General features: G+C 38.6%; 2 protein-coding genes and 1 long non-coding RNA gene across 7 annotated transcripts in view; 2 read left to right on the forward strand and 1 right to left on the reverse strand.

Annotated features, from left to right (window-relative positions):
* UBR3 (ubiquitin protein ligase E3 component n-recognin 3) overlaps positions 1 to 3,506 on the forward strand; it is a 101,959-nt gene extending 98,453 nt beyond the window's left edge. For all 5 annotated transcript variants that reach the window (XM_041472774.1, XM_041472775.1, XM_041472776.1 and 2 more), the window contains 3 exons: positions 655 to 864; positions 2,401 to 2,540; positions 3,150 to 3,506. In XM_041472774.1, coding sequence (XP_041328708.1) covers positions 655 to 864; positions 2,401 to 2,540; positions 3,150 to 3,267 — 468 coding nt within the window. In that variant the 3' untranslated portion in view covers positions 3,268 to 3,506. The remainder of the gene's footprint in view (positions 1 to 654; positions 865 to 2,400; positions 2,541 to 3,149) is intronic.
* Positions 3,365 to 5,853, reverse strand: LOC121356432. Its single transcript, XR_005955561.1, has 2 exons — positions 4,124 to 5,853; positions 3,365 to 4,020 (listed from the first exon to the last, which is right to left on the reverse strand). It is a non-coding gene; the product is annotated as an uncharacterized LOC121356432 (long non-coding RNA).
* A 9,285-nt stretch (positions 5,854 to 15,138) lies between these two features.
* MYO3B (myosin IIIB) overlaps positions 15,139 to 20,259 on the forward strand; it is a 196,591-nt gene continuing 191,470 nt past the window's right edge. The window contains exons 1-2 of the mRNA XM_041473419.1: positions 15,139 to 15,427; positions 15,587 to 15,769. Coding sequence (XP_041329353.1) covers positions 15,139 to 15,427; positions 15,587 to 15,769 — 472 coding nt within the window. The remainder of the gene's footprint in view (positions 15,428 to 15,586; positions 15,770 to 20,259) is intronic.

The following is a 20,259-nucleotide window of genomic DNA, read 5'->3' on the forward strand; positions in this document are numbered from 1 at the left end:
CCCCCCCAACATAAAATTGGACAGTGAGAAGAAATTGGAAATGAGAAGAGTTAGGCTTTTCAAAGCAGTATTTAAGATAGGGAGTGCTTGTCTTATCAAAAACTGTGAGTTCTGGTAACTTCTAAATGGCGTGTGTCCAGTACAGTTTTGAAAACTGGGCAGATTTCTTCAAATATCATTTACATAGATTAACTTCAGATCTGTTTTTGAAAATTTGAGTCTAAATTTTAGCTGGGAGACAGCTTTCATAGTCAGTGCCAGAGTTTGGGAGTAACACCTTGATACTGCCAGACAAACTTAGTGCAGGGAGAGTCTTTTCTGTAGGTGACTCTTAATCCTCTTGTTTTACCTGTGAAGGTTTTAGCGCTTAAAATATGTCACATGTAGAAAACATCCTTGGGAAAAGTCTGGTGCCTATTTTGTACCTGTTACAAAGGATGAAATGTGACTGCAGTTGGGGAGGGTAATCATCCAGGTGCAAGTGACTATTACAAGGTGACACTTGACTTCTAAATTTGTGAAATGCAAAAGAAATGAGATATTTTTAAACTGCATGTTTCTTTTATTTGGTGTTCTCTTTTTTTTTTTTTTTAGAAAATATGAATGCTTTAAAAAAATTGACTGAACTGATACATATTCTTACCTTATTTGTAGGCTTTGCTTATCCAGGAACCTAAGTGGGACTTGCCACGCCTCCTTCAGTTGCCTGAGAATTACAATACCATTTTTCAGTATTATCACAGAAAAACTTGTTCTGTTTGTACCAAGGTTCCTAAAGATCCTGCTGTTTGCTTAGTTTGTGGTACTTTTGTATGCTTGAAAGGACTATGCTGTAAACAACAGAGCTACTGTGAATGTGTACTGGTAAGAGAGAGTTAATTCAATTCTGTAATTGAATCTCACACTCATTGACATTTGTTAATTCCACTGCTTAGTTTTGATGGTTTCCTTTTCAAAATGTGTTTATGTAATCATAGAATAGTTTGGGTTGGAAGGAACCCTTGAAGGATCATCTTGTCTAACCCCCAGTGATAGAGTTTAGTGCTTATTTCTGAGGGATAGACCTAGACTGGATTCTGGAGGGCAATTTACTTGCATAGCAACCTATTTCTCCTTTTTGGGAAAGTCTTACAAAGCCACTGTGCGTAATGTTGACACGTGGTTGTGATTCACAGCCACCTGAAATTTGTTCACATTCGGGTTGTTCATATATTATTTTAATTTTCCTCTGCTTTGTTTCCTTGCTTTCCAAGTACATAGAAAATCAGTCTGTGGTTGATTTGAGTATTTTCTGATACCTGACCACCTACTAGAGATCTACAGACTGTAGCTACACAGGTGCTGATTTAAGGTCTTGGACTTTTTCAGTAGCACGGTTTTCTAGTCAGCATATATATAAGTTCTTTCGGGAGCCTGAGTTGGATGACATCTATTATTGTTTTTCATACTATAATAAAGGTTTGCTTTGATAGGTTTTCTCTTTAGTTCCCTTGAACAGTTATGGAACTACATGGACTTCACAAAACCGAGAGCAGTTTCTTAGAGAGATATTTACAAATGGGGCATAAAATGTCAGAGAGATTTTGGACTGTCTTGAAATTGTTTGAACTCACCTTTCTCTGTCATAATGCTAATATGGTGGAAGAATAAAGGGTGGGCAAAATTTACAATAGAATTTATAGTTACATTTAAGGTTTCAAGCTTCATGAAAACAGAATGTTATTAAAAAAGGAATTAAAAATCCATATAATTAATTAATTGTTGTTGTAGTTTGTAATCAAACCATGTAGGAAGGGTGCATTTTTTAATTGCTAAAATGAATTGATGAATATAGACTGTGCTAGTCACAGAGATGAATGGCATATTCAACAAAGCAAGAATTACTTTAAAAAATTTTTTATTAGATTTGTAGAGCCATAGACTAGATCTGTGAGCATAGAGATAAAGGATAGAGAAAGCAAATGTTTAAAAATATATTGACTGTTGTAAAAGAGGTAATACTAAGTTTTTCCAAATACTTTCTCCAGTTTTTTGCCATCTATGGAAAATATTTGGTAATCCTATACAGTTTGCTATGCAACAACAAATTCAAAATATTTTACATAATATTTTCGTGTATTTTTTGTAAGTCAGTTTTTTACATGATAGCAAATATCCTCCCTTGCTGAGTAGGGCAACATTTTTATATGCAGGTGATGTTATGGCAGCCCAAGACACTGAATTCTAGTTTGGAGAATTTTGGGGCAGGCTGTCCTTTCGCAAACTGTCTCTTATTCAATAATGTCTGCATGTTATTTGAAGGAAAACAAAGTATTATTTTTTAAATTTCTTCTGTTACAAAGTTGACAGATATTAACATAATCTTTGCACTCTTGTCGTTCTACACCCGTAACATTACAGCATTCTCAAAACTGTGGAGCTGGGACAGGAATATTCCTTTTGATTAACGCATCTGTAATCATCATCATACGAGGCCATCGTTTCTGCCTTTGGGGCTCTGTTTATCTCGATGCACATGGTGAAGAAGACAGAGATCTTAGGTAATGTTTTCACTACAGCTGTCTTTCATTGTTGGTGCCTCTGTGTAGATCAACTTTGTCTTGTAACATGCAATAACAGATAATAATAGATCTCTACCTTCCTTGTGTGGAAAAATGGAAAATCCCCATTTATTGCAACTTGGACTGACTTTTATTGGCTTGGGTTTTTGAGGATTTTTTGGCTCAGAGGTGTGTAGTCGTGATCATTGAGTTATACCAGGAACCCAGCAGACAGGTTACTATGTAGCCATTCCCAACTATGGTTAACTGTGTTGTGTTGGGAAACCCTTATCTCCCAATATTGCTGTTTGGCCTTTAATCAAACAATGCAGTTGGATTCCAGTATAGGGACAGAGGATAACTTCCAGGCTACACATGACTGAGAAAACAAGTGATTGTGTCTGGATTCTGCTATCCAGTGTAAGGAAGGGAAGTCCCAGCTGCTACCCTATCAGAAGCAGAAATGGAAACCCCTCAGCAATAAAAATGCATGTTTACTCTGCAAAAAAGTTGTATGAGTATTGTGTTGATTATGTAATGAAGCATCTTTCCATTTAATTGCCATATTAACTATTTATTTTCTTTTTCCTTTTTTTTTCCCCCCCACAGGCGTGGTAAACCCCTGTACATATGCAAGGAAAGATACAAAGTGCTTGAACAGCAGTGGGTGTCTCATACTTTTGATCATATCAATAAAAGATGGGGGCCACATTATAATGGCTTGTAAATCATCGTCATCATCATCTACACACCATATAACTGCTGTTACCATGAATGAATGCATCTTGACTGACAATAGCTTTAACTGAATGGGAGTTTAGCTCCTTGGCTCGGGGTGGAAGCGGGTATGGGCATAAAAGGGAAATGGAACTTTGTCAACATGTGTAATCTGTGCAAAATGAGCTGTTGTTGCTACAAAAGAATGATACAATAATTGAAATTAAATCGTCAAAATGGTGTGAGCAATCTTATTGCACTCAGTAGTCTATTTTTCTTGTGTTTTTTAAAGTCCATTATTGTTAAGAAGCACAAATTTACTTGGAGTTGTTTAGAGGCTCCAGGGGTAGCTGTCTGGGTTTTATTTTACTTTGCATGGAGTTGAGTTTTTAGCAATTTTTGCTGAAATGGTGTATATGTCTATTACATCTACTAAGTATGTTGGATAAAATTTCTTTGCCTTTTTTGTGTTGGCTTGAGGTTTTGACTTGATAGGCATTTGTAATTAGGTCTGTAAAATGACTGTGAGACTGCATGGTAATAATTGGTCTGAAAGGTGAATTTTAAAGAGTATTTCACTTGTAGAGATCTATTGAAATATTTCAGGCATTACTGAAAACTTACACATTCTCAGGAACTTCATTTTTTTTTCCTCCATAAGTAAATGAAATAACTGTAAATTAGGTATCTTACTGCTCTTCATGTAATCCAGAACACACATTCTGTCTTCATTTTTTTCCAGGAAGGAACTTTTCTTTTTTTCCTATCATTTGAATGAATTGTTAGTGATAATATACAGAAATTGCTGTACATGGGGAATTTGTTTCGTGCCCAACATAGCAGATCCCAGTTACAAGCGTAATAACCTATCATTTGAATGAATTGTTAATGATAATATACAGAAATTGCTGTATATAGGGAATTTGTTTCGTGCCCAACATAGCAGATCCCAGTTACAAGCGTAATAACCATGAGCCTGCCTATCATTCCAAACCAGATGTATGTTTCAGAATGATTGGATTAGGAATGTGCAGGCTATTCTAAAAATGGAACATAATTTTGTATCTTTACTGTCATTTCAGGAGGTTCCTCAATATTGTATTTATTTGTTTCAAGTAATCACTGTTCTTTCTGCTTGGTTTCCTAAAAAGGGAAAAAAAAAATAAAATTCAACAGAGGTAGCCAAGATGAGCTACCAGTGCATGTGCAGCCTCACTGGATGAATGCCGAAACAATTTATGCTTAGAGGACTAAAAAATTCATGAGAAGAGGCATAACTGGGCTAAAATCCATAGCGTAAGTAGGTGGGAAAGATTATAGTCAAAATACTGGTATGTAATATATTCCTACTATTGTTTTTCACAAGTCTTGGACATTTGTGGGCTATTTCATACAGTACTACCAAGCAGTTCCCTGGTAGTTTTGACTTCCACAGCTTGTGTGTAAAATAAACTTTGTATGTGTAAAATAAAAACATCTTATGATAAAGCCACATATACAAAGAAAACAATTCCCCAGTGGAAATCATTATCTACTGAAAAGTGTATAGGGGAAATAAAATGACTGTATAGCCATCAAGAACAGACTGAAGGAAAAGTAAATACAATGAGTTCTTCTGGATACCTGCAATTTGAAAAAGCCTACAATAAATGATACTGGTTTTTATACATACATATAAATATATATATATATATATTTCAAAAGTATTACACTACTTCCTATAAGATTAGAATTACTCTGTCTCACTGACTAAATGGCTGTGTCTTTTCCAAAATACTACTTTTTTGATACTGTATTATAAGTTCTGCCTGTGATATTTTTGCATTGCTCATTAAGAATATCAGGCCATTTTGTAAGTGTGGTTAAAGAGCAAAAAGATTCTTTACATTGCCAGCATAACATTATTACAGGGCTCATGAACTTGAGTGATCTGTAGTTTGAAGCTCCAGTGCTTTATTTACAAGAGATAATGTGTCCAGAATTTGATTACTGTGTTTTATTTAAAACAGAATGTTCTCTGATTGTGCATATGGATGTGAAGTAAAACTATTAGCCTTAACTTTAACATTTGGGTATTTCATAGTGGTTATTATAGTACTGGTGAATTAGTCACCAGTCAATTTAAAAACGACAAAAAATTACTTGGTTGAAAAATTGTACTTGAATATCCTTGCATGCTGCTAAACAAGGATTTTTATTTCCCCCATAACTTTTAAATTCCTACTTTATTAAGATAACCTTGAAAAATAACAGGTCCAAACTAGAGTGGTGTGTGTGCATATTACTCAAATGTTCTGGTGTGATATCCTGTATGAATGATCATTTAAGTACAGTACATTACTGTAGACTCTAAATCTTTATAACACATCAGAAGAGTACAAAACTAGGAATACAATAATTGGCATTGTAAGATATGTTAATAAAAGTCTACTGTCAATCTGTGTGTTCATGAAATTTTTTCTCTCTGCCCCAGTAATCCAAACTGACACTGAATTCCACCCAATAGCCAGACAGTTATTTCAGTCTTAAAACCTTATGCATGCAAAGTACTTTGCATAGAGAGTAAACCTAGTACGTGTTTTAATTTATTGCTTACAGTCTTGTATTTTGCAATAGTAATTTGGATGATTTTACTCACAACTATAGCACTTCAAGTAGTGCTTAAATGTATTCCAGCTATTCCAGCATTGCTGCTGCAAACTAAAGTTAAATTGTTGAGTTGAGAAACTGCTTTTGGGAAAACTGCTTGATCTTTTCTGTCAAGTCTTATTCTGGAATAACTATTGCTTCAATTTGATGAATGTAATATTTATGTATTAAGTTTTTTCTTTTCTTTTGACCTTTGAGAGATTTGGTGGAACAGTCTTCTTTTGGCCTTGACCTTTGGATAACAGCATCTTTCCTTTTTCAGTGGTGGCCTGAATTTTTTAATGAATATTTTCATCACCCCTGCAGTAGGAATCTTCTAGAACTCACAGTATTTCACAAGGAAATTACATTTTTCTTTTAAAAACAGGATCTTTTCGTACAGTATGCAACAAATGTTATTCTTTACTTCAGAATCCCATGAGGTCAGTTCATGTTGTGTGTATAGCCCCAGGGGAGATTTGAGTTTTTTGGTGATTTTGATATGATTTCTGTCTCATTTTCATCTAACCCAGATTCTGCTGTTCTCTTTTTAAATTTCTTTTCTCAGAGGTGGGGGCAGTGATGAATGGAGCCTGTCTGACTATTAGCATAGATGAGAATGAAATGATGCTGTTTTCAAAGAAACCCACAGGAATGATCTGAGCCAGTGTGTGGAGGTTCACAGTTCTACATTACCAACCACAGGATATAAGGAAGTGCACGTAATCAGACGAGGCTGGCTGTGTGGCAATTTGTGTTGAGTTTGTTTTTGTTTGAGTGATATTGCTCACTGCAGTAGGTGAGATCTGTACCGCTGGGCTGATGAATGTCTCCTTTTGGTAGGGCACAGTGCCCAAAGCCCCTACTTGCATGTTTTCTCAGATGGGCAGTATTTCCCTGCAAATTCTCTTACACTGAGAAGCTGCTTCTTGTCCGACTGCAATGTCTAATACATTTCCCATTATAGGATACCTTTTACTCATTACTACTAAGTTTTTTAATAATTTGGATTGAAAACAATTACGCTGGACTTATTCCTCATAGATGGATTTCTTTTTCAATATTATAACAAAACAAAGCAAGATAACCTTCAGAGATTAGAGCTGGAAAAAACCAAGTATTCTTCATGCCTGATACTGAGAAAAGTATAGTTCAAATATTTACTGTCCCTACATTTTGGCCTTAAGTCTAGTGACCAGATATGCACGGGTTGCATTTGAACGTAGAACACAAGTGCATACTAAAGCACTTGCCAAATCAGAACAACATGTTCTCAGGGATTACTTGTAATACTGGCAAATACCTAAAGTAGTTAATGAGTCTTTGTTTTTCAGGTGTCAAGGAATATACTTTGCACCTTGCAGTTGAAGCCGCTAATACAGTTTGCTATGAAAAGTTACTTTCCTTCTGTTTTCTTGAAAGACTGGAGCTCTCCTTTCTTTCATACCTTTGTTGTCTCCCTGTTGTGTATGCAACTGCTCTGTTTGTGTAGTACTGTGCAACAAAAGAAGCCTAAAGCAGCTGGAGAGCCTGCTGCAACTGTACAGCAATACTTTGTGAATAAATTGTATTTTCTGAGGGTACTTGAAGTAGACATAGCCAGGGGGTGCAGATTGAAAGTTAGTTTGTAGAGACTCTGGCTGCTTTCGTTCTCTATGGTGCTCGTCATTTTAGCTTTGTCACACATCAGCTTTGAAAATTTAAAATTAACTTTGCATTTTTTCCAAGTATCTCCACAGGCCCTAAAAGAAACTGGCTTTGTTCTAGGATAATTTCCCATTGTTCTCATGAGAGTTTAGTATGGAGCTGGTGTTTTAATCTCAGCTCTGCAACGAGGTACTTGCTGACAATGCTGGTGTAAACATACACATCATATGAAATACAGACAAGTAGGTTTTGTTAAACTGAGATCTTCAGGACAGCTGAAGGGACTGTTACTTACTGTTTCCTTCACATTCTCTAGCTACTTTATCCTGCTTCTTTGTCTCAACTTGTAAGCTACTTTTATCCAACAGGAACACCTCCTCTTGGATCAGTAAGTAAGTTCTGCTCTATAATGTTGGATCAACTGGTATTCAAGCAAATCCAGGTAGTAGGGTCTTCCATCATCAATAAATATAAATGTGCACACAGGACTTTAGTGAGATATGGCCCTTTCATGTTTCATGTTCATGCTTTTTGCATTTTTTCAAACTTTGCTGCCCTCAACTTCAAATATCCCTCCTCACACAGATGTGTTGGCAGTAATCAAAATTAACAGGAAACTAAAATGGGGTTGTTTCCCGTAGACAGACGTGATTCTGGACAGAATAATACCTCTTCAATGGCTCTGTATCAACTTTTTTGTCCTGCCAAAAGCTGTTATCTCAAGAAATAAGTACTTTCTGAGAGTTAAAGAAGCTTATTGCCTTTCAATATTTAGTGCAGTATTTGTATGACTAATACTCACAGCAGGTGACTGATGTAATTCACATAACCTTCAGATACCTGGCTATTCAGAAATGGCTCACACTTCCACTTTCTCCCTACTTGGACTGGGTTTTTTTTAGTTACATAACTTAATAGGAAGTCTTCTTACAGAACATTTCCCTTATACAGGAATATTTTTTAAAAAATTAGAAGGATGCTATTTTAGCAACATTTAATTCACAGACTGATGTTCTTTCTCTTTTAATCCTGGGTAAAATTAGGGACTATTAATCAGATTACTCCATGTAGTTTTACAGTTCCAATCTATCTAAACAAACAAGTAAGAAATCCACAGCAATCTGAAGCTAAGGTACTACAGTAGCAGTGCTCCTCTGCGGGAGAATATTTTGAAGGAATGCTGCAGTACATTTTTTCACTGTATATTGCAGAGCTGTGTTGCATCTTGTCCTCTGAAATATATGCCAAAAGACATGTGTGTGAATACCAAGGTGGTTCCCTAGCAACAATAAATAGAAGAAAGCTCAGCCCATTCAAGTGATTTACCTTTGTAAGTGTGTGGCAGCAAAGATGGATTTTGAATACTAAGGGAACTCATTAGCTGGAAGAAGAAAAGCAGCAAATAAAGAACTGTAGATACATCTTACCCAGCACTCCTATTGTGTACAGCATAATTGGGAATTTGCATAAGATATTCTTAATGTGAAATATCATCTCATTTTACTCTGTTTTCAGCAGCATTTAATTTTCTGTACTATGGGGTGGGGGGGGGGTTTAAAATATTGCTTGTGGGAAAATGTAAGGAGAAGGTACTTTGGTTATTTGGGTAAGTTCACCTTCCAACTTATTATTAATGTCCTGTGTGCTCAGACTTAGCATTGAGTGATACAGTACACTCAGTTGCTCAGATGTTCATCCACTAAGGGTAAATGCATAGATTTAAAGATAACAACAGGCACATGGTGTGACTCTGGGGGATGGTCCATGCAGACCTAAGAGTTGGACTCTGTGATCTTTGTGGATCCCTTCCAAGCAGCATATTCTGTGATATTAATTAAAAAATAATAATCAGCTAAGAGATGTTGTAAGGGCACTCCCAGTTACACTACTGCTGCCTCTGTGAAGAAAGCTTCACAAAGTAAGAGTGAGGATTACTCTTGGGAGCATCACACTCCAGCTCTGTAGAATAAAGAGTAATTTTATAGTATTTGGGTAATGTTACAGAACAGATTACAGAATCACAGAATCAATGAGTTGGAAGAGACCTTCAAGATCATCGAGTCCCACCCCTGTGCTAACATCTCAACTAAACCATGGCACCAAGTGCCACATCCAGTCTTTTTTAAACAGATCCAGGGATGGTGACTCCACCACCTCCCCAGGCAGACCATTCCAGTACTTTGTCACTCTTTCTGTAAAAAACATTTTCCTAACATCCCACCTATATTTTCCTTGGTGCAGCTTAGGACTCTGTCCTCTCGTTCTGTCAGTTGCTCCCTGGAGAAAGAGACAGTCCCCACCTGACTACAGCCACCTTTCAGGGAGTTGTAGAGAGTGATAAGGTTACCCCTGAATCTCCTCCAGGCAAAACAACCCCAGCTCCCGCAGCTGTTCCTCACAGGGCTTGTGGTACACATTGCCAGCTAGACTCCGTGGCTATTGGTATCTAGAGTATGCAGTGTGTAGGCTCTTCTATGTGTATTTTTGTTGTTGTTTTTTTAAAAAGTCCTTTGAGTCACCTTTGTCTGGAGTTCAGTGTGGAATGAATCCAGTATAATTCCAAGTCACTTTAGTTCAGCAATGCTATTTACATTTCACTGCTCTCCCTACACCAGGCATTCCATCTCCCTCCTTCTGTTTCATGGTGTCTGCCTGAGGTCTGTAGTTTGTGCTTGTGATTTGTAAGGGCTGATCTGTGGTTATGTACCTTGCACCTCAGTCTTGGCTAGAACTGTTCTATTATTCACCTGCTTCTCTGCTCTTTCCTGATGCAAGTGTATTTACTCTTCAGTGCTGGGCTACTGCCTATGTAGTTTTGCTGTACTTTTGTGGTCCTTATCTGAATACTCTGCAGCTGTTGGCTTCTTTAAGTTATTTTTGCATATACGCATGAAGCTCCAATGTTTTTCTCACTGCTTCCATTGATTTCAGAGATGTGGTGGAACCCACTCCTACATTAACATTGCTGATATTTCATTTCCTTCACTACTGAAGAATTTTTGAATTTTCAGTCCCCTTTGCTGTTTTTTGCTTTGATCCATGCAGTAAAACTCAGTTGCTTTGCCCTTCCTGTTTTCAGTATTCAGGTAATGCAGTAGTTTCCTATTCAAGATTTTTTTTCTACTAGTTCAAAAGAGAAGAAAACTACATGTCTCACCTAGGCCAACAGTCTTTGTATGCAAGTATGCACAGACACATTAAAGGCAGATAATGCCATTTCAGATGTCAGTTTAAAAACATAACTGCCACAAGACCTTGGCTACCAAACCTCTTGCACAGTTTGTTTTCTTCAAAACGGTGGCAACCCTTAAACAAAGTGCATTTGCATTTATTTTAAAACTAAAAAAGGAAAACTGGAGCAGCACCTGTATGACCTGGTAGGACAAGACAATAAAACACAACACACAGTCAGTCACTTGGCTACTTAAGAGTTCACATAAGGGTGTACTTATCTGCATACCCAAAATTCAGAACTGTCTCAAGATTTTCATGAAAGCAGTTTGCATTTCAGCAGTGCCCTTAAAGTCTTCAGCACTCTTTTCCCTTCCAGCAAACCTGTTTGGTATGATTACATTAAATTCTGATTCACCAGTGTTTATGATTTGTGTAGCTTAATGCAATCATGCATTCTCTTTGTAATTGCAAGTCCATCTCCAGGCAAAGAAAAATGTACAGAGAGATACAGGTATTTAAAAAGTAAGAAATCCTAACTTTAAAAGGGATTTACTGTAGTGAATAATGCTTGTGTATATCCACTTAGATAAGGAGATTTTAAGATTATAAATCAGAGTAAGACAATACACCTCAACTTTTTAGTTACAGATAGCGTAGATTCCATTGTAATGATATGTTTTATGATTAAAGTGTTTCCATTTATAGTTTGTTGGTTACATGTTTTTCTACAAGTCAATATTGTAAGACAGTTTAAAAATTAATAGATTGTCAAAAAAACCCTACTTAATGTACACCAACTGAAAGCTTCTGTGGACTACACTTTGGATTAGCTCATCAGTTAAATTCTGTAGATTATTTATTGCCTGTGAAATATTTTGTTTCCATTCTATTCTTGAGGCTATAGCATTTTGGAACATTTCATTTAATAATAGCTTTTCACCTTTTGGCATCTAGGTATGACCATATAAAGAACACATTATTTAATTTTTTAATGAAGTCTAAAGTAAGGCTAGGAAGGGCTTGCATTAGTGCAGCAATTGTAGAACAGATCTATCAATACTGCACTTAGAAGTACTACAACAATTAAGAGCTGTTCTTTTTCTACCCAAGAAATCTGAGATCTGCAAGCAACAACAAGAAGTAACAGCTGCACTTCCATATGACTTGTTTCTGTCTGGCTTCAGAATAACCAACATTCCTATAAACTGTAGTTTAGAGTGGACAAGTCTTCCCATTACTGCAAACACTAACATTTCCCTGTATAACATTACAAAAATTGAAGGGTTACGAGATCCAATATTTTTTCCTGCTGAAATGCAGAAGTTAGGATTAAGATAAGGGGGACTTAGGCTGGGTTTGGGGTTTTTCATTGTTTGTTTTTTTTTAAATCTTAAATTGTGATAAATTTAGCTGCCTTTCCAAATTCTGTGTTATGGTATTTCAGCGACTCACGGATGTTTCCCTTTTTCATGGTTTGATGCTGGTGCAATGCCAGTGCACCCATGAAAAAATATTTTTCTTAAATGAGTGCTGTGAGATGCAACCAGAAACACAGCAGAGCAGGCTCAAGCTTAGAAATAAAGAAAAAAAAAATTATTAACCTACAACTGTAATAAAAGGAACACACAGAATTCAAAACGGAAACCTTCTGAAACATTCATCCTCCCCCCACCGAGTTTCCACCCAAGCACAGTGAGACAAAACTTAGATTCTCAGTCAAGTTACCACCCCTCAGATAATCAATTCTCAGTTCACCAAGGGAGAGAGGAGCCTCCCTTGTACCATAGTCTTTCCCAGGAAACAAGCTGAAACCTCTTGTGTTTCCATGTCACACATGGCACCCACTGCCCAGAGAAAATCTGCCATCGTGACATCCTCCTTCCACGATACAGTGCTCTCACCACATAAGGGAACTGCTTATATGGTTTCCTTTCAAGGACGCTTTGCCAAGTACCAAAGAATAACCATCTCTCATCTGGGAACAACAGTCTCCCCCCGCCTACATTTTCATTCCCTCTGGAGTTTTTCCCAAAAAACTTACTTCCTTGTCAACCCAGGACACCCTTCCCGAAAGGAAATTTCCTTTTGTGAAGGGAAATGAAATCTTGCAATTTCAATGGGGATCAATTGGGCAATCTTTGGTCCATGCCCCTGCACTTGATGGCATCCCATGCCTTTTGATGGCTTTGACTTTGGCGAAGATTTATTTTTTTTTTAGTATCCATGCCATGTCTCTCATATTTTTTCCTCAAAGTTCTGTCTTCCTCCTTGATTTTTTCTCCTGATTTTGCAACATCTGTGAGGTTAGTTATGGCATCTTTTGGCCCTTTGCACTGCATCTCATGCAATCCTGGTCCATTTTCTTGTAGTTACTAAATGTCCTAGTTTCCTGGCGTTTTGGGGTTTTTTCCAATGGCATTTCATTTGATCATATCTCCTTTCCAGAGTGTTTGTAAGTCTTTCTTTTCTGTTTCGCAAGATTTCGTTTCCCTTACTGGAAGTTCAGTTATACTTACAAAGCCACTACCATGCAAATTGTTGCATCATGGAAGATCATTGTGTTTGGAAATGCAGTGTGGGATATAAACATGGCACTTGTGTAGCTCCAACCCAGTATAGTCACCCATTTCGACTGTACCTTGAGTGTAAATGGCTATGTTGAACAGACTGGCAGTGCTTGGAAACACGATGCTAGCTGGACAGCCAGGGCCTAGTGAAAAGGGATTAAAAAACCATCAGCATCAGAACAAAACAAGTAGGTAAAGGAAGATAAAGAAAATTGTGAAACAAAGAGTTTTGTAACAGAACTCACAAAAGTCCAGATTGTATGAGCCAAAATTATGTAGCAATAAATTAGGAAATTCCTATGGTTCAAAAACTAACATAAGAATCTGGGAAAAATCTGGGAAAAATGTGGGAATAACTAGAGCTTCTGGATTTGACTATGAAGGAGTTCTTGAGAATAACGAGGAGCACTTAAGGCATACAGGCAGAATATTGCACAAAGATGTTAATTTTGCTGAATCTTGATGCTTCTTACATGGTAAGAAATACTCACATTTTGGAACCACATGCACAAGTTATGTTTTAAAGTACGTTATAACTTCTGTAAACTCAGGGCATATAGGATTAAACATTTGGATCCACCTTGAACAAGCCTTTTGATGGTCAGATATGTGTCTCATATTATTATTTGCTGTCTATATTACAATTTGTTGTCACGTTGTTTACATAATTCCGAATACAACAGGGCCATTTACTTAAGACTTGGGCTTTATGATCCTTCTGGGTCTCTTCAAACTTTGATTTTGTGATTTTACAATTGCTGACAAAAGAGAAAATAATGGCATATGATGAAGAATTTGTATACTACAGTGTACAAAATTTGAACAAAACAACAGTGTGAAATGTTCATCAAAACTTTAGAGACTCTTGTATCACCTCAGATTGTTTCTAATGCTGTGATGGGCTAAACTCAGAACATGCTTAGGAATCATGTTTTCTACTGACCATCTGAACCAAGGTTTGACATCAGTTATTTTCAGTTTTGATAAAGGATTATCTTGATATAATTTACTAGAATGTGGATAGTAGGGAAAAAAGTGTGTCTATAAGATTACAGAGTTCACTAATCGAAAGATGATAAAATAAATTACTGCACCTTGGTCATAATGATAGTTTCACTGTTGGAAACTTGTTAAAACAACACTGGTACAGCATTTAGTCAAGGTGGTACTGAAAGAGTTTTGCAGAGAAATCCACTGGTTCTCAGTGTTTCAAGTTTCCATCTTAAATAAATACAAAAAGATCTATGGATATAAAGCTCCCCTATTTTTTTTTTTTTTTTTTTTTTTTAATCTTGAAGATTACTTACAGCGTACTTGTTAAATGCAGATGAGAACGACTATCGTGTTTGAAGCGGTACTGGAGGCTGCGGAGAGGAGAGCAGGAGAGCAGTCGCTCCCTCTAACACTGAACGGGGCAGGAAGCAGGGGATGGCCACGATGGGCTGGCGAAAGGCAAAGTCAGAACTGGTGCTGAGTGAGTGAGAGGCAGCCCCCGTGATGTGTTCGCTTGGAAAAAGCATCGGCATATCGAGCAAAAGAATAACCTCCCTGTTTCCTAAGATTTTTTGTAAACAAAGAAAAATGTCAAAGAGAAATACATACCTGCATTTCTTCTTATCAATCAACCTGAAAATTGGGTATGACCGAACTCAATTAAGTCAAATAGTTACAAAAGGAGAAGCCCAAAGACGGGAGTTCTCCCCGTCCTCACACCTTAAAGGGAAGAAATGTTTTATAAAACCGTTTCCTACACCAGGACCCATTTCTCAGAGCACAGACAGAGCTGCACTCGCAATTCACTGTTTTTCACAATGAACTGAATGCTCACATGGGACTGAGGCGTTTTGTCCCAGCGATGGGCACCTATGCCCACCTACCCATCGCTTTTATTTCCCTCAAAGCTCACTACACCTCACCCTCCCCTTTCCCCGGGCCCCTCTCCGGAACCACCGGGCCGCTCCCGCCCTGAGGGGCCGGCACGCGCCGCCTCGCGGGGCCGAGCGCCGCCCCCGCCGCCTCAGCGCTCGGCCCGGCGGGCGAGTGGCCGCTGCCCCGGCTCCTCGGCCGTGCCGAGACAGAGAGAACAGGTCTCTCAGGTGTGCCCAGCTCCCGACAGGTCTCCGGCCCTGCGGGGCCGCCCGGCCGCCGGCTGGGGTGGGAGTCGCGCCTCAGCCGTAGAGGGGCTTCGAAATGGCGTTCGCCATTTGCCTTGCAGTCCTGTGGCGCTCGGAGCCGGGCAGGGGTTGTCACCTCTCTAGCGAGTCGCTGCTGGCAGGGCTTATCACTGTCACCGGGAGCTGGTCTTGGCCCCAGCGGATTCTGCTCTCAGCCCCGCGGACTTAGGCGGGGAAGGGAGGCGGCCTCAGCCCCGCTGCGCTGGGTCCCGGCTGCCTGGGGACGGGGCGGCTGCGCCGCTAGAAGCGCTGCTGCTGAGGCGGTGCGGGTACCCCGCCTCCGAGGGGGCCACCAGCTGTACCTGTTTTTCCAAAATCATGGGTAATGAGTGCTCAGGGGAAAAAAAATCTCCATGATTAAAAATGGCAGAAGATACTACAAGGCAAGAAGTAAGTAGGCGTGACACGGGATTCAGGCCCGTCGGAACAAGGCCATGAATAACTGAAGAGAAGTTTCTGTAAGTTCCCTAAGTAGATCTAGCTCTAGTGTATAGTATTTCCTTAAGCGACCTATAGTAACTAGTGGACCATAATATACATTGCAAATGCTATGATAACACTTGATAAATTCATTGAAGCATACGGGTACATAGAGATATGCAGTTATTAGCAAAAGAAAGAAAAGGTACTGTTATAGACAATGCTGCACACAGATTGAGATAAGGCTAACCTAAAATTACTTCCTATTTAATTCTCTGAAGTGGTGCTGAAACACAGATTTAGTTTTGTGAATACAAAATGGTTTTTAGTTTTCATTTTTAAAAGCTAGGTTTTCTTACTTCATCTGCCCTTCAAATGCTGCACTCTGGAATTTCAGTTTCGTTGCACTGGAAACGAAGGATCAGTGTTGTGAGGTTTTTCTGGAATTATTAGGTGGAAAATTATGTTCTTGTACAGACGTTTCAGTTAGCATGATGTATGGTAATAGAGGTCACTGTCAGCAAGTTAGATGCAGTTACTGAGTTTTTTTCTGTCAAAAGCAGTAAATTGTATCTTAACCTACTGTGAAGTCTTGCAGAATATGTTCTGAAAACACATAAAATGCTTTTTCAAGACCCTTTTTATATTCCCAAATTGAAGTCCAGCTCATTCTCAATGTCGAATTCAAATTGTAATGCAGTTAGTATTCCAGCTTTTTATAATTTAATCTTTCAAATGTTAATCAAAGTTGGTGTTAATTATTGACATTGTAACGCAAAAATTAAAATAGAGTTCACCCAAGTTTTATTGAAACAATAAAAATGTTGCTTAAACCAAGCAGAGCTATTCTTCCTTTGGGCTAAGATTTTCACATAGTAATCTGGCTAGGAGTCAAGGTGGATATCAATTTCTAAAAGCCATTTCAGACCCTTTTAAAAATGAAAGTCAGTTTAAGTGCAAATGGGTTGTTTTAGAAACAGGGAAAACATGAACTTCTGTGCTGATATGTGCTGCTTGGTGGTGTTCCGTGGTTAGGAGGCTGTGGGAACATTATCTGCAGCACTGTGTGTGCACGTGGGAGAGGGCCACTGTGTGATCCCTTCCTCTGCGTTACGTGCTGCCCTGCTGGTGTATGTGCAGAGTAAGTGAATTCTCCAGTATCATCCAAAATCCTTGATGTGAAGAAATATTGTATCTATATTATTGACTCTGTAACTGCAGAGAAGAGGGATTTAGTTAGCAGTTGGGTTGCTTTAAGAACTTGCAGGACTGGTTTTGCAGTTTTTGCCAAATGCTTTCTCAATAAAAAGTTCATTGGACAAAGACAATGATTCTTGCTGTGCTAGTGCCTGGAGAGGCTCACTAACAAGGGACTCCTGAGTGCAGGCTGTCGGGGAAGAGAAACATTTTGTGTTACAAAGGCAGAAGTTGCTGTCATTACCAGCCTTCTGGCCGCTGAGAAACTGGAGAAGAAGGGGGTGATGAATTAAGTGCTGATGCACAGTGCCATGCTGTGAGAGTAATCAAACAACATTTGTGTACAGGAAGAGGGTTTGAAGTCCTGAAAGTTATCATAATGGTTTACTTTTGTTCTGTTTAAAGATTTGGTTTTTGTTGTTTGGGTTTTTTTTAACCTAGTCCTAGTTTTAAGTTATCATCTGAACACACTTAGTGAGATATGTTCTGTGCCTGTAGCTTCTCTTTCATTAGTTTTTCCAAACCTATTGCCCCTAGAAGTGAATTCTCATGATCCAAGGAAATCCAAGGGAGGGCCTATGGATCAGTAACAGAAAAGGAGAAGGAGGGAAAAAGCCTCATACAAACCCTGAGCATAACTGGTCAGGTGAACACTAAACTTTTTATCAGTCTACTCTACAGCTGAACTTGAGTAATGTAGAGCCAGGGAACACAAAGATGTCTTGGGCTTGATTGCTGTAGGGAAGTTGGGAATGCTCTGCACCTGCAGGAGGAATCAGTGCTTCATTCAGCAGGAATTTTTCTTTTGTTGTTAGTGTTCTAATTTTCGTGAGTTTAAACTGTACTGCAGCACAATAAACAAGCTGCAGTGGGGCTGGCAATCATACAGGACACGAGTTCAGAGTGGCATTTTCAGTAAAGACTCCTGCGTTACATGTGAAAGTATGGAGGCATATTCCTCATAGTGCTAACCTGAGGAATCCAACATGAGGACTCATTTGCTGTGATGGATTATGTCTCTGCTGTTTGATAAAGCCATGTAGCTCTTAAAATTGAGAGGGGTGATAGGAAGAAGGTAAGGGATCTGCAGCAGGAAAATCTAAAAGGACGAAGTGAGGGCGATGTCACCTGGGGGGTTACAGTGTGCAGCTGAGGGAAACATCCATTCCTCCCTGGACAGTAGGGTAACTGCTCTTCAGGTAGAAATGGAGATGATAAATAAAATGTATGAAATCAGTCTTCTGCTAGTTCCTTCCTAACTTCTTCTGTTTTCCATACATCTTTCACATCTCTGCACAGCTCTTGTTTTGAGAGTTGATCATGTGACACAAATAGTGAAGAAACACAGCACCACCTCAGAAATCTGGAAAATAATTTGAGAAACTTTTGTTGTTTATTTGTGCAAAATTGCTGCAAGGAATTTTTTCCTCTCTGGGAAAGAACTTCTCTGAATAATGCATTGTATAAGGCCATACATAGTTCCCTGTTGCCAAAGCTGAAAAGCTGTATGGCTGCAGCTAGAATGGCACTGCTCTGGGATAAGTGACTGACAGTGTAAAGCTGAGCTTTTTCATCTGAATGCTATACAGCAGGGAAAAGCTCTGCTGAACACAGCTGAGAATTGGTCTGTGGTAATGGCATGTGGTTAGGTGGGAGGAAGTATGACATTTTTCATTCGCTGGTGCTGCTGCTTTGTACGGAACAAGTCGCGTCATAGCTCCTTGCTGACTGGTCCTCTTTTCCTCCACCCCTCATCTAGTTTCTTCCTCAGACATGGCGTCTATCCTGCTGTGTGGAGAGGGAGGGACTGACACTGTATGTGGAAAAAGGAGACATTTGCAGAACTACATGTATGAAAACAGTGGACTAAGCTAATTTTACAATATTTCTTATGAAATAGTTGAAAATTCAGGAAAATTTATTCATCTGCTGAAGCATGGTAACATACTGACTGTGAAGAGAGGTGGAATATGTTCAGCCCACTTGAAATAATAGCATAATTATTACTATCAGTCTCTTCAGCTGTTTTCCTAATATTCTGCATGGACCTTTTTTTTTTTTTTTTTTTTTTTTTTTTGTTTTGCTTTGACCTTTCTTACATTACATATGCTTCCCAGAATTTACAGGAAAATTTCATCTCCTTCAGTTTCATGCCAGCACTGTGGCAGAAATAATCGCAATTTGTTTACCCCTCCAATTCACAAAGCAAGGCTGGCAGTAACCCCTGGAGATTTCTGTAGTAAGCAACCTGAAACACTTGAAAGGGATATAATTTCCAGAGGGGTCAGTGTTCATGGCTGAAAGCTTCAACAATATATTAAGCTGGGCATTTTGATGAAAAAAAAAATATATATATATATCTATTTGTATTTAATCTGAGCTGAATTACTATTCTCACATTGTGTGCAATGATTGAAAATAGTGTATTAAATAGCAAGGTTGACTCTATAAAGCAGATAGTATCTCTGTTAATAAACCCATGCTTCCTGCCTTGTATGTACCTGGAACTAATATTAATCTCAGGAACTAATTGTTCAGCTTCCTTTGTGTCTAAAGGTGGGAACCAGCCACTTTACTTTTGGCTGCCTGTGATTCAAACCTGTAGGGAGTTGAGATTAAGGTATAAGAAAGAAAGGTGAATTCCAAGTAAGGGGAGGTATTTAAGTAAGGAAGTTAAATCTCTTGATCCCAGTTTCCCAGAGGCACCATGCAGACAAAGACTTTGTTTTCCTGAGTGATGCTCCCCTCCAGGCTCAATATGCTTGTCCTATTTTCTCATTGTTGTGAAAGTCAATTTAAATGTCCAACTTCCATGTGGATATTCACATTTGAATACTTAAGATGAGTGCTGTATCTCCCACCCCTAGAATTAGGAACCTAACATCTAGATGGAACAATATGAAGTGCCTGGACAGATAATGTAATTTTCTGAATGCTGTCCTAATCATTAGTGTCTGCTTCATGGCATTGAAAGTAATAATAAGAATTCTGCAGAACAGAATACAGAGCAACTAGGAAATTCTCTCTTGAGAGGATAAATTTGTGTCAATATCTCCTTTTGTCCTGGCAAGGTTTCTTATGCTGGTTGGTACTTTCTAGTTGCTATCACCAGTATCCAAAGACACAAAGTTATGTAAATTCCAGCCTTTGCCCAGATATCTGTAGCTTTCATTCCTGCTGTGCTGTGCCATATTA

Source organism: Pyrgilauda ruficollis, unplaced genomic scaffold (assembly GCF_017590135.1).
Source record: "Pyrgilauda ruficollis isolate IOZ18807 unplaced genomic scaffold, ASM1759013v1 scaffold3, whole genome shotgun sequence".
Classification (NCBI taxonomy): domain Eukaryota; kingdom Metazoa; phylum Chordata; class Aves; order Passeriformes; family Passeridae; genus Pyrgilauda; species Pyrgilauda ruficollis.